A 14,118-nucleotide genomic window follows, 5' to 3' on the forward strand; every position below is an offset into this window, starting at 1 on the left:
GTGCTATCCACAATGCTACCGTGCTGCCCACTAAATTGCCCCTTAATTGGAAAAAATTAATTGGGTACTCTAAATTATTTATTTAAATAGAGAAGGGAGCCAATGCAAACCACAGATAGTAAAGCTGTTCAGAAAAACCTCAAAAACGTACACAGTGCTAAACAGGGAGACTTTTGCAAATGCAGCAACATCGGTAATGTCCATTGTAATATGGAGAAAAACCTTTGATATGCAGATTGTGGAGCCAGAGGACAGGAGGGACAGGGGGCTGTGGTATTATTAGCAAAATCATGAAGTACTCTGTATGGATGAGCTGATCCTTGAGTCGACACTTGTGTGTCAGCCATGGCTCAGTTAGTAACACCCTCACCTGCAAATGAGTGGGCTGTGGGTTCAGATCCCCTGCTGAGACTTTGAAGCTCCAGTACCCTATTGAGGAGGTGCTGCCCAGTTGCTGAGCTGCCAACTGAGGCCTTCTCAGATCTATGGAAATATGGTGACAAATAGCAAGGGATTTCTCCGATGCCTTAGCCAGTATTTATCCCTAAATCAACACCACGGGAGGCAGAGTCTGCTTTACAGTTGTGGAGCCCTGTGCTCAGCTTCATTTTTGGCCCCCTGCCGCTCCGGGATTGAAGACAAACCCTCGGAGATAATGGGCGGGATTCTCCGATTGCCGACGGCGAAATCGCATTCGCCGATTGGCCGGAGAATCTGTGTTTACGCCGAAATCGGGGTCGGTGCCGTTTTTTGGGATGCTGCGCCCCCTCAAAAACGCCGTACAAGAGGAGTACGGCAAACGCCGGTGGGACGGCCTCAGGACATCACCGGGCGCCCTCCCCCGATTCTCCGGCCCCGATGGGCCGACTTCCCAACGGCGTCGGTCCCGTGTCTGTCATGAGATACACCAGTATAACATGGTGCAGATACACACACACGCAGATGGACACACAGCAAGACCAAGCAACACACACAACACCGCAGCCAATCACCAGTTAGAGCACACTCACTATAAAGACAGGGGGCATCAGAGTTCCCGCTCATTCGGGATGCAGCCTCCTACAAGGACAGAGCTTACAGCTTACAGCACAGATCCTCACCATGTGCTGAGTGCATAGATTGGTTCGGTCAGGCATCGGTCTTTAGTTTAATCTAACATTGTGTTAACCCACAGTGACATAACCGTGAGCAGGATGCCGTATAATTTTGCCCATGTGACATCCAGTCCCCTGTACCCCCAATCCAACGGCAAAGCGGAGAAGGGAGTACATATAGCTCCTATGCAAGGCTGCTGATGCTGGGTCCGATTTCCACCTTGCCTTGCAGGCCTATCGCTCCGCCCCGCTGTCCACTGGCCTGTCGCCAGCCCAGCTGCTCATGGGTCGCACCCTGAGGACGACGGTGCCGACCATCCATGTCCCAGACCTCGACCACGTTCCGGTCCTTCGCCGGATGCAGCTGTCTCGTGCACAGCACAAGGCGGCTCATGACTCCCATGCAGCTGATCTCCCTGCTCTGGCTCCAGATGACAACGTCTGCGTCCATCTTCCGGATGGGGTCTGGTCTGCGACTGCTGTTGTCCTTTGGCAGGTGGCCCCCTGCTCATTCCTGGTTCGTCTATTCTGCGCCGCAATCGACGCGCCCTTCGTCTTGTTCCGCGCTCACCACGTAATCCTCCACTGTCGCCTCGCCCTCCTGCTGACCCTGCCACAGACTATGCAGAGCTCCCTATCACTCTGCCTCCCCCTGACTCTGACGCAGTCCAGCCCGCTCCTGAACCAGCGGCTCTCGACCCACCCTTGAGGCGGTCAACCAGAATTTGTCGCCCACCTCAGAGACTTATTTTATGAACTTTGCGGACTTATAGACTCTCTGAATTGTTTCGTTGCTTTGTTTGATCGTTTCCCTGGTTTGTATTTCGTGTTGATCTCATTATTCTTGTTGCATACTGCTTCTCTGCACCAGGCACCGTCCCATGTAAGTAGCTTAGTTCTCATGTACGTAGTCCTGTAAATATGTCTTTCGCACCCCACACGTAGTTAGGAACATTCTCACCATACATGATTTATTGTTCAACAGTTTCTAACTTAGTAAAATAGTGTTGTACTATTTTAAGTGTTGGTGGCCTGTATGTGTTCCACGGATCCAGAGCACCCAACACATCAGTGTCACCTCAATCTTCGGGGACCTCGCGTGGCGGCTGCAGACTGTGTCCAGCGCCGCCACATTTGGGGGGGGGGGCAGTCGTTCCGCTGGTAGGATGGGCTTCGGCGGGATGGGGGGACTGTTGGGGGGTGGTCCGGGGGTGGCGAGGGGGGTTACAAGTGGGCACTATCTGGCAGGGCAGGTACGTGGTGGCCGGCGCCACTGTGCACAAGCGCGGCCACGGACCCGGCCATTCTGCGGCCATATCTGCAGGAAAAGCTTTGCATGGCGCGGCTGCTACCTCCCCCCACCGGGCGGACCATCGGTGCGGGGGCGGCGCTGGCTTTTTCTCCCCTCACACACACAGACTCTCTCATTCCCCCACACACACAGACTCTCTCATTCCCCCACACACACAGACTCTCTCATTCCCCACCCCACACACACAGACTCTCTCATTCCCCCACCCCCCACACACACAGACTCTCTCATTCCCCCACCCCACACACACAGACTCTCTCATTCCCCACCCCACACACACAGACTCTCTCATTCCCCACCCCACACACACAGACTCTCTCATTCCCCACCCCACACACACAGACTCTCTCATTCCCCACCCCTCACACACACTCTCTCTCATTCCCCCAATGTGGTAATACCAGGTATTGCAGTACCTGAGATATGAATGACCATTGGCTAGACCTAGGGGTCTACCATTGGCTAATGTACATAGCCCCGCCCTGAGAGGCGGGGTATAAGAATCAATGCCGTCCCAGCAGCCTTCACTTTCTGTATCATCGCTGCTGGGTACAGTTCTAGCTGATTAAAGCCGATTAGATATGACTCCTCTTTGTCTCGAGAGTATTGCTTGTGCATCACCCGCTACTCACACACACACACTCTCTCGTTCCCCACCCCTCACACACACACTCTCTCATTCCCCACCCCCCACACACACAGACTCTCTCGTTCCCCACCCCTCACACACACACACTCTCTCATTCCCCCACCCCCCCCCCACACACACACTCTCTCGTTCCCCACCCCTCACACACACACACTCTCTCGTTCCCCCACCCCTCACACACACACACTCTCTCATTCCCCCACCCCCCCAAACACACAGACTCTCTCGTTCCCCACCCCTCACACACACACACTCTCTCATTCCCCCACCCCCCACACACACACACTCTCTCATTCCCCACCCCTCACACACACACTCTCTCATTCCCCCACCCCCCACTCACACTGACTCTCTCATTCCCCCACCCCCCACACACACAGACTCTCTCATTCCCCCACCCCTCACACACACAGACTCTCTCATTCCCCCACCCCCCACACACACAGACTCTCTCATTCCCCACCCCTCACACACACAGACTCTCTCATTCCCCCACCCCCCATACACACACATGTACAGGACCCACTGACTGACAGATCAAACCCCAGAATGAGAAAAGCAACAGGCATGGCTAGGGAACTGGGAACGTTTATGGAACAGATGGGGGCAGTGGACCCATGGTGATCCTGCACCCAGGTGAGAAGGAATTCTCATTCTTCTCACCAGTACATAAGGTCTACACCTGCATCGACTTCTTTGTAGTGGGGAAATTGGTGCTTCCAGAAATAGTCCGAGCGGAATACGCCATGATCGTAGTCTCCAACCATGCTCCACATTACATGGTTGTGAGATTGGAGACGGGCTGTGCCCAATGCCCCACACTGAGGTCGGACATGACCCTCTTGGCCGACAAGGTCTTCTGCCAGAAAACATCACAGGCCACAGGCGAGTATGTTACTGACAACCGGAATGAGGAAGTCTCACCTTCCACATTCTGGGAGGCACTGAAGGCCTTGATTAGGGGAGAAATTATCACCTACAAGGCATGTCGAGAGAGGGAAGAGTGGGCGCCTAAGCAGCAACTGATCGATTCCACACTGGTCGACAGAAGATACTCCAAGGCCCCGACCACAGAGCATCTCGCTGAGAGGAAAAAGCTACAAATGGACTTTAACCTGCTATCCACCAGGAAGGCAGTGCACCAACTCCACCAGACAGGGGGGATCTTTTGTAAACACAGAGAGGAGGCTAGCTGCCTGCTGGTACACCAGCTGAGAAAACAGGCAGCCACGAGGGAAATAGCGCAGGTAAAGGACAGCAGAGGCTGACTGGTAAAAAACGGTCAACGAAGCGTTCGAGACCTTCTACCGGTGACTGTACACTTCTGAGTCCCCTGACGGGAACTCGGGGATGAAACAGTTCCTCAATGGACTGGACTTGCCAGTTATGGGGATGACAGACGAGGGGAGCTGAAAGCACCATGGAACTGGGAGAGGTCATGGAGAGCACCAACTCCATGCAGGTGGGGAAGGTGCTGGGACCTGACCGGTTCCCGGCGGACTTCTACAAAGGATTTGCACCGGCTCTTGTCCCACACCTGCGGGACATGTTCGCAGACTCGTTGCGAGGGGCACTCCGCCTCCAACGCTAACACAGGCCACAATATCGCTGATACCCAAAAAAGACAAAGGTTCAATGGAATAGGGATCATACAGACCCATTTTACTGCTGAATGTGGGCGCAAAAATACTCGCAAAAGTCCTGGCCAATAGACTGAAGAACTGCGGACCAGAGGTGGTCGCAGAGGACCAGTCAGGCTTTGTTAAAGGTAGACAGATAACTGCAAACATCAGACTGCTGCTGAATGTGATACTGACCCCATCCGGGGAGAGAACACCAGAGTCGATCGTCTCCCTGGACACAAAGAAGGCCTTCGACAGAGTCGAGTGGTAGTACCTGAGGTACTAGAGCAGTTTGGGCTAGGGACAGAGTTCACCTCATGGGTGAAACTCCTGTACAACGCCCCCAAGGCGAGCGTTCGGACCAACACAATCGTTTGTGTAGTGGGGGGCGGGGGGTGGGGGGGAAGAACCCGAGAATCCGTGAAACAACACTGCAAAGGAGAAGAAGCATGGGAGGCTTGGCCCTCCTGGACTTGCAATACTACCACTGGGCAGCCATGGCCAAGAGAGTGAGGGGGAACCAAACACGGGATGGGTGAAGCTGGAAGAGTCCTCCTGCACAGGGACGATTGTCTGGGTCCTCGCCACGACAGTACTCCCATCCCCGCCAGCAAAGCACTCAACCAGTCCAGTGGTAGAGCAACACTAAGAACCTGGAACCAGATGAGTCAGCGCTTCGGGCTAACCGAGGCGTCCACCATGGCCCCCATTTGTGGCAACTACAGGTTCCCACCAGCCATGCTAGTCACCACCTTAAACAGGCGGAGACGGGACGGGGAGATACTGACAATTAGGGACAACTACACGGGGGACAAACTAACGACCAGAGAAGAGCTGACGGAGAGACTGGAACTACCGAATGGACAGGAACTCCGACATTTGCAAATCAAAAACTTTCTCCGCAAGGAGAGGACAATGTACCCTCGGGCCCCGAGAGACAATATTGGAGGAATTATTGGATACGGACAGTCTGCGATAGGGGACTGCGAGGACATATATGCATGACTTTTAGAAAGGACCCACTCCCCACTGGACAGAACAAGGGAGAAATGGGAGGAAAAGTTAGGGACGGATGTAGGGTGGGGACTCTGGAACGAAGCACTGAACAGGGTCAACTCCACCTCACTTGCGCAAGGCTAAGCCTCATGCAGCTAAATGTGGTGCACAGAGCACACCTGAAAAGAACCTGAATGAGCAGGTTCTTCCCGGATGTGGAGGACAAACGTGAACAATGCCAGAGAGGCCCGGCCTACAATGTTCCTATGTTCTGGGCAAGTCCCAGGCTTGTTGGTTCTGGACAGCCTTCTTCGAGGCAATGTCCAAAGTTGTGGGGTTAAACAAACCACCTACGGTGAAAGAAAGGGCCTAGGATAAGACCTGGAAATAGCAGAAGAGGGGAAGTAGGGGAAGGAGGGACCGGGAGGGGAGCAAATTGGGGGCGGGGGGGGGGGGGGGGGGTGTTGGAGAGGGGTACCAAAAAGGAACAACATGTAAACTGTTACTGTCTCATCCAATTTTTTTTTCTTTTTGTATACAGTGTAAAAAATGCAAACTTTAGTAAAAATATTTTTTTTGAATAAATAATAAACAAAATATTCTCAAGTGCTAGTGCTGCAGGTTGTGTTTGCTGCTTGCCACTGCGTGTAGCTGCAAATGCCTGGAGGCTGCTGCTGCTGTTTCCTTCTTTTTCTGTATCCTGCCAAGAAGGACCATTTTTCCTAACTTACCTGGGACCTGGAACACCGGACACAGAGGGGAGGAATGAGTCCAGAAGAAAATCCGGTTTGAAGATGCTGCAGGACCTGGCGTGCGACATTGTTCCAAATGAGCAATGTGGCGGGGATGTTGAAGGAATGCTTTAACAGGTTGCTGATGCTTTTGTTGCTGGTGTGGTGAGTGCTGCATGTAACTAACACGTCACTGCAGGTAAAACACGCTGGAAGTCAAGAATGTTCAACTGCACCTTGAGTGCCAGTGAATATGTGGATGCCAGGATTTGGTTCAGGTGAGATTGGGCTGTGTGGGAGAGTCTGCACAGCTTGGCTCCTGGGTGGAGAACGGCACTGGTATGTGGAACAACCAACAAGTATCGCATTGATGAATGATAATTTCTACGACAAAGTTCTGGACATGATAACACATTCTCAGACTTTTCCTCCGTTTCTGTTGAGGAACCTGCGAGGGCTGATACCGTGTGTTGGGTTTTGCTTTGTGCAAATGAGCTGATATAGCTTTGTATTGGTATCAATATGGAACAGTGATGTTTCCTTGTTTTTTAATAGTTAGTGTGATATGTGGAATGTTACAAAGTTGATTTTCAAATCTTTGTTGATGTTGACCTTTTTGCTAATAAAATGTCACTCAAGTGGCTTCTCATGGGCACACGTGCCATGTCTCAGACAATGATTATTGCATCGCATTTGAAACAAACTTTGAAGCCTGAACATTTCGCCTGACCTCTAGAAGCATCAGCACCATAGCAGCCAACAATCGACCACTCAAGAGCTGAACCATATAGAAAAACGGCTGCCAATTTGTACACAGTAAGCTCCCAGAAACAGCAATGAGATACCGATCAAATAAAAATTTTCAGTGATGTTGGTTGAATCTTGGTCATGATGGCAAGTGAAATGCCCTGCCCTTCTTCAAACCTATACTGTGTCCCTATTCTGCTATCAGTCTGCGTTACCTCCCCCTGCCAAACTAGTTTAAACTCTTCCCAACAGTACTAGCAAACCCACCAGCAAGGATGTTGGGCCCGCTCTGATTTAGATGTAGTCCGTCCTGCTTGTGCAGGTAAGTCCTGACTTCCAAAATGAATGGAAGATTATAATTATTGCGTCATTCCATAACTTGGGGTAGCAATTTTCCATGAATAATCTGGGGGCGGCATAGTAGTCAGCACTGCTGCCTCACAGCTCCAGGGACCCGGGTGACTGTCTGTGTGGAGTTTGCACTTTCTTCCTGTGTCTGCGGGTGCTCCGGTTTCCGCCCACAGTCCTAAAGATGTGCAGGTTAAATTTTTAGATGGGGTTGTGGGTTTACGTGGGAGTGGGCCTAGGTGCTCTTACATAGGGTCATTACAGACTTGATGGGCCGAATGGCCTCCTTCTGCACCCTAGGAATTCAATTATTCTATTATTCTATAAAATAGTACCATTGGGCGACCTGAGAGGGCAGACGGTGTCTGAATTTAAAATCTCTTTAAAAGATGGTGCCCGCATTCAACCAGAATTCAACACTCCTCAATCCTGGGCCTGTCAGATTAGACTTTATCCTCAGGTCCCCGAAGTGGGAGCTATGAACCTCTTCTGACACAAAGGAAAGAAAGCTATTAAAAGCCACAGCTGAGAGATTTACTTCCACATTAGAAAACCAAATGAATAATTTAAACCTGCTGTTTATTTAACCTTTGTTTGATACGATTAACAGGAGCTATTCTGATTAAATTGGTACTGTTTTTACCTCAGAGAAAGTCATTAGGAGAAATTATTGATAACTTCATGTCCATCAGCATATTGGTACCCACCATTCTGTGAAGCTGGTTTAGCTCACTTGGCTAGATAGCTGGTTTGTGATGCAGTGCAAGGCTAGCAGCGTGGGTTCAATTCCTAAACCGGCTAGTGTTATTCATGAAATCTCAGTGGAATTCTCCATCAGCGGAATTGCCTGGTCTGGTGGCAGTGCTCCCACGCGGGTTTCCCATCAACATTGGCCCATTGGCCAACTGTGGGAACGGAGATTCCCATTGCCAGCAGGGGTGTACTTGGCTGTGCCGGAAACTGCAGCTGGCAGACCCCAGCACCGCCTGCCTTCTCAACCTTGCCCCTCACCTCAGATGTGGTGATCCTGAGGTTAAATCACCACCAGTCAGCTCTCGCACTCAAAGGGAAAAGCAGTCATCTGGGACTGTGGCTACCTTACCCATCGTTCTGTATTGGAGAAAGAAAAGATTAAACATTTTGTTGCTGCATTTTCCCCCTTCGTTTCACAGTCACTGCTGGTGAGCAATGATTAAAGTGCTAGTAAACTGATAATAGTCAGCCGCAATGTCTGGTGGTGTGTATCAGCGTGTGTATGACAGTGAGTATCAGCGAAAGATTTATGGGTAGCCTCAGGAGAGGCTGATCCCGGAATTTGGCTGCTGAGGTGGGTAACTCAAGTCGAGAAGTTTCCCAATTCAGAAGTGGGAGGGTGGTTGGTGGGGAAGATTGGGTACATGAATGCTGGCCTGTAAACTCCAGAAGCAGAGAATGGATGGAAGCAGGGGCAGATGTATACCGAGATGGGCCGGTTAGATGGCATGTCTCAGTTCTCTGGGACTTCACCCGAGTTTTGTTTAAGATTTTTGGCCCTTCAACCCTTATCCTCACCCTCTCCCCAGCCCTTCGCCTTCATAAATTTGTGATTCCCACATTGTGGGTTAATGTCACCCATCCAACCACGTCCCCTTATACCTTCCTTGCCAAGTTTTGCCAACTCATCCAATCCCATGCTCTTTCACCCACCCCATGGTCCCTTAAACCCCCCCTGCCAAATCATGCTAAAATGTCTATCCTAGGCAGACCTCAGGAGCCATGTGAGATTAAATAAAATAAAGTTCTAAAAAATGAATACATCGCTCGCTATACAAACTTGATAGTAAGAAAATTTCTATTAATGAAAGCCCATTCAAAGTTTTTTTAAATCTCAAGTGGGGCTGGTTTAGCACACTGGGCTAAATAGCTGGCTTTTAAAGCAGACCGAGGCAGGCCAACAGCACAGTACAATTCCCGTACCAGCCTCCCTGAACAGGTGCCGGAATGTGGTGACTAGGGGCTTTTCACAGTAACTTCATTGAAGACTACTTGTGACAATAAGCGATTTTCAAGTGTTCAATTTCTTACAGAAACAATAACATTTCTATTCATACTGCATGTCAAAGACAGCTTAATCTCTTAATACCCTTTTTAAGCAGCCAGTCAAACTGGGAACCCAAAACACCACTCTGCCCAAAAGAACCCTGAGTGAAAAATCAACAAACAATTATTGAAATTGCTAGAACAATGTTTTTTTTAAACATGCACTGACACCTGCTGGGTCTTAATTAACTTCAGATCATGACACTTATCCACCCTTCAAGAGTATTTATGTCATCCCCATAAATTCATAATTTCACAATGTGGGTTAAGGCAACAGTCAAAATGGGATCTGTTTAAACTTCGCATTGAGCTCAATTGGCCCTGCTGGGTTCAGCCTTCCCTTATCTGGGAATCATGCCCTGCCCCTTTCCGTCACCAGCAAAATTTTCATCTGTAGGAAATAGGGTGGAACATCCACATTTGTGCCTTGCCCGCCATTTTTGAATGTCCATAGAACCTTTCTGACCCTGCAAAGATCCAGGCCTATAATAATTAACGGAAGTGATGGAGGTAGACAGGAGGATTACCATTACACTTTAAACTGAGCAAGATTTATACCAGCAAAAAAACTGTGTGTCCTGTAAATCTGAAATATAAATAGAAAATGCTGGAAATTCTCAGCCAGTCAGGCAACATCTATGGAGAGAGAAAAACAGAGTAAGCGTTCACTATTACATTTCAAACTTTTCCCAGTTGCATTGAAAGATCATCAACCTGAAACGGGCAAAAGTTAATGCCCTACCCTGTCGCAAGTTTTTTTTCCAATTAAGGGACAATTTGGCATGGCCTACCTACCTACCCTGCACATCTTTGGGTTGTGGGGGCGAAACCCACGCAAACACGGGGAAAATGTGCAAACTCCACACGGATAGTGACCCAGAGCCGGAATCGAACCTGGGACCTCAGCGCCGTGAAGCAGCAATGCTAACCACTGTGCTGCCCTTCCCCTGTGGCAACTTTGATGGTGGGGGTGCAGTTAATCAGACAGGAGGGTGCTGGGTGGGGACACCGCTGCACTCCACCCCAATTATGTCCATGGTGGGAAGGCCTGTGGATGGTCTTCCCACCCTGCTGCCAACTGAGGCCCTAAAGTGGGCAATTATTACCTATAAAGATCTCATGGGGACATGGGGACTCACCATGTGGGGCGCACGACAAGCAAACCCGTGTGAGTATGCTGCCAAATTCTCGGAGACTCAAGCGAAATCCTGGAGGGTTGATATCCCGGTTCCTGTGCCTAGTTGACACAGCAAACCACCATGTAACACCAGCTGAAATGTCAGCCAACCACCTACTGCCCTCTCACAAGAGCAGCAGTGTTCCCACGGAAACCTTAAGCACCTGAAAATTGCAGGGTCGCGGGAAAGGGTGGAGGAGTGCCGGAACATTCTAACACAGATGCGTAGGTACTTCCACAGTGCTTTTGGAGGGGGAGTGCTAAGATTTTGACCCAGTGACAGTGAAGGTACGCCGATATATCTCCAAGCCAGGATGGTGAATGACTTGGATGGAACTTGCAAGTGGTGGTGTTCCCAGGCAGCTGCTGCCCCTGCCTATCCAGGTTAGTCGAGGTTGTGGATTTGGACGGTGCTGCTGAAGGAGTATTACCTTAATTATTACTGTTTAATCACAGGGGATCTATCCATAAAATACAGTTTTTGAAAAATCAATTCACAAATCAATACCAATAAAGACTATGGGCACAGCATCGATGTTTGATTTGTAGCCATTAGTATCCAGTGTTTGATTTTCATTCTTTGATATCTTTTTTTTTAATTCAGAGTACCTAATCAATTTTTTCCAATTAAGGGGCAATTTAGCGTGGCCAATCCACCTAGCCTACACATCTTTGGGTTGTGGGGGCGAAGCCCACACAAACACGGGGAGAATGTGCAAACTCCACACAGACAGTGACCCAGAGCCGGGATCGAACCTGGGACCTCGGCACCGTGAGGCAGCAGTGCTAACCACTGTGCCACCATGCTGCCCACTGTTTCTTTTGACATCTTGAGTTCTAGAACTAGTCATATGTTGGCAGAATCGAGGAGCTTCAAACCTTCACTGCAGCCAGGTTTGCCATTGCATGCTAGGCAAGATTGCAAAATTTACTTGACAGGCATCTTCCTCTCTACATTTCCCGTGGTGGCTTTTCTTGAGTTTATTTTTAGCTCATTCAATTCATTTTTTTCTTCATCTTTACAAAAACACTGCCCTCTGGCCACTGGTTCCATCAGTAGAGTGAATTCTTCCAATAGTATTAATTGCTACCGAGTTGCGAATAGAACAACAGATTTATTTCCCTGCTTGTGTTTTCGAAGAGCAAGAAATTGGCAACATGACAGTGACGTGGTGCGTTACAGTTCACTCATGGAGTCCAAGTTGCTGTGGCAACATGCACTTTTACATGCATGCAGTCTGGCGCTGTGGACCTTGATGGTAAAGGCACCAATGTTCTTTCCATCGCATGGCCGACCAGGGATCTCTCCCAATCGTACTAGCTGCTACAGTCAATGTATTAGAAGGACGATTCTCAACCTGTTTGTCCTAGTTATGATTGTATCTCCTTTCACCATCAAGTCCAGTGGTGGAACATGAAGTCAGAGCTTCTGGTCCAGAGGCAGGGTCAGTACCCATTGGGCTACAAGACCTCATTGATGACGCGTGTACTACTTGCTTGGTAGAAAATGGAAAGAAAGACTCGCATTTATGTAGCGCCTTTCACAGCCTCAGGACGTCCAAAAGCACTCCACAGCCAACAAAGTATCTATTGAAGTTTTGTCTCTGCTGTAGGAATCGAGGCAGTCAATTTAGTGCACAGCAAGCTGCCATAGACAGCAAAATTGGTGGTAACAGTTAATCTGTTCTTAGGTGTCTGCTGAGAAATAAATATTGACCCGGGAAGAGCCACCCTCCCCCCAAACCCCCGCCCCCACCTCCCCCCCCTCACCCCCCCCCCTCGCCCCCCCCCCTCGCCCCCCCCCCCCCCCCTCGCGCCCCCCCCCCCCCCCCCCCCCCCAACGCTATTTGTGGAAATAGTGAGGTATTTTGCATCCACCTGAGAGGATTAACATTACATCAGATGGACTGCACCTCTGACAGTGCAGCACTCCCTCGGTGCTACGTTGGAGCTTCAGCTTTGGTCGTCCTGCTCAGGTTTTACACTGGAGCTTGAAAACACAACCTTCTGAATCAGTAGTGAGTGTGTTACTGCCAGGGCCAAGGCTGGCAAATGTCTTCCATTGAATGTGTACCCACAGGAACCGGATTTTCTTTTTTTTAAAATCTTTTTATTGGCATGGAACCAGATTTTCTGTAGTTAGATTCAGTTAAGGGATTATTCACACACCAACATTGAGGGCTGAAATTCTAAGACTGCCAAAGACAGCAACAGGATCAAAGGTGGGAGGTTCATTCCTGGGCTATTTACTCATGGGGTTGGGGTGGGGGGGGGGGGGGGGGGGGGGGGGGTTAGCAGAGGGGTAGAAGGGCTACAGGCAGTTGGATTTTTCAGTTGACCTTCAGGCCATCGCAGGGGATGTGAGGGTCAATGCAGTTGCCAGGAGACGGCTGGGCTCCTGGGGCCAATGCACCGACCAGGCTTAAAGGCCTTTCCTGCCAGCCTATCCCCGGCTTCAGGGAAGGCCGCGGTGTACTGGTATGTCACTGGGCTGGCAATTCAGAGACCCAGGTTGATGCTCTGGGGATCTGTGTTTGAATCCCACCATGGCATTTGGTGAAATTTGAAATCAATTAAAATCTGGAATTAAAAGTCTAACGATGACCATTGTCTTTTTTGGGGGGGATTTTAAATGTATTTTATTGTACTTATTTCCATAGACATTTAGGCATCAGCAATTGTAACTTCCACTTCCACACCAGGCTCGATACTGATGGAGGTGACCTGTTTCACAATTTCAGATGGACTGTGTAAATCAATCAGACGCTTGTGGATCCTCATTTGGAAGCGATCCCAGGTTTTGGAACCTTCACCACAAGGAGTCTTTCTTGTTGGGATACGCAGAGCCTTGGTGGGCAAGCGAACAGGTCCCTTGACCTTCAGATTCTTCTCTTTGGCACCACGAATTAGATCAGCACAAACCTTCTCAAGTGATTTTACGTTCCGGCTGGTCAAGGTAATTCTAATTCGGTGAATTGCGACCTCCTGTTCGACAGGTACTTTGCCAGGATCTTTAAATGCCATGGTAACTTCCTGACCGACTTATCCGTCGACTTCTTAGCTTGAGACTCTGAAAGTGAACGAACAGCGGTGAGCCAGGAGCGTACAGAGCCTGCCAACCTGCACTCAGGCCGCAATCACAACTGGAAGAGCAACGGTGACCATTGTCGATTGTCACTAAAAATCCGCCTGCTTCGCAATGACCATTAGGGTTAGAAATCTGTTGTTATTACCTGGTCTGGCCTACATATGACTCCAGATCCACAGTAATGTGGTTGACTCTTAAACAGGAATGAAAAATCAACGTTGGCTCCACCAGCGATGCCCACGTCCCAGAAATGAATTTTAAAAAACAGTTGCAGG

The 14,118-nt window shown here is 49.7% G+C and overlaps 1 protein-coding gene across 1 annotated transcript; it reads right to left on the bottom strand.

Moving 5' to 3' along the window:
• Positions 1-13,384: 13,384 nt before the first annotated feature.
• On the bottom strand, positions 13,385-13,905 carry LOC140395927 (small ribosomal subunit protein uS10-like). The gene has a single exon (XM_072483976.1). It carries the CDS (start codon positions 13,777-13,779, stop codon positions 13,420-13,422), a length of 360 nt encoding a protein of 119 aa, XP_072340077.1. The 5' UTR covers positions 13,780-13,905; the 3' UTR covers positions 13,385-13,419.
• Positions 13,906-14,118: the final 213 nt, after the last annotated feature.

Source organism: Scyliorhinus torazame, chromosome 19 (assembly GCF_047496885.1).
Source record: "Scyliorhinus torazame isolate Kashiwa2021f chromosome 19, sScyTor2.1, whole genome shotgun sequence".
NCBI lineage: Eukaryota > Metazoa > Chordata > Chondrichthyes > Carcharhiniformes > Scyliorhinidae > Scyliorhinus > Scyliorhinus torazame.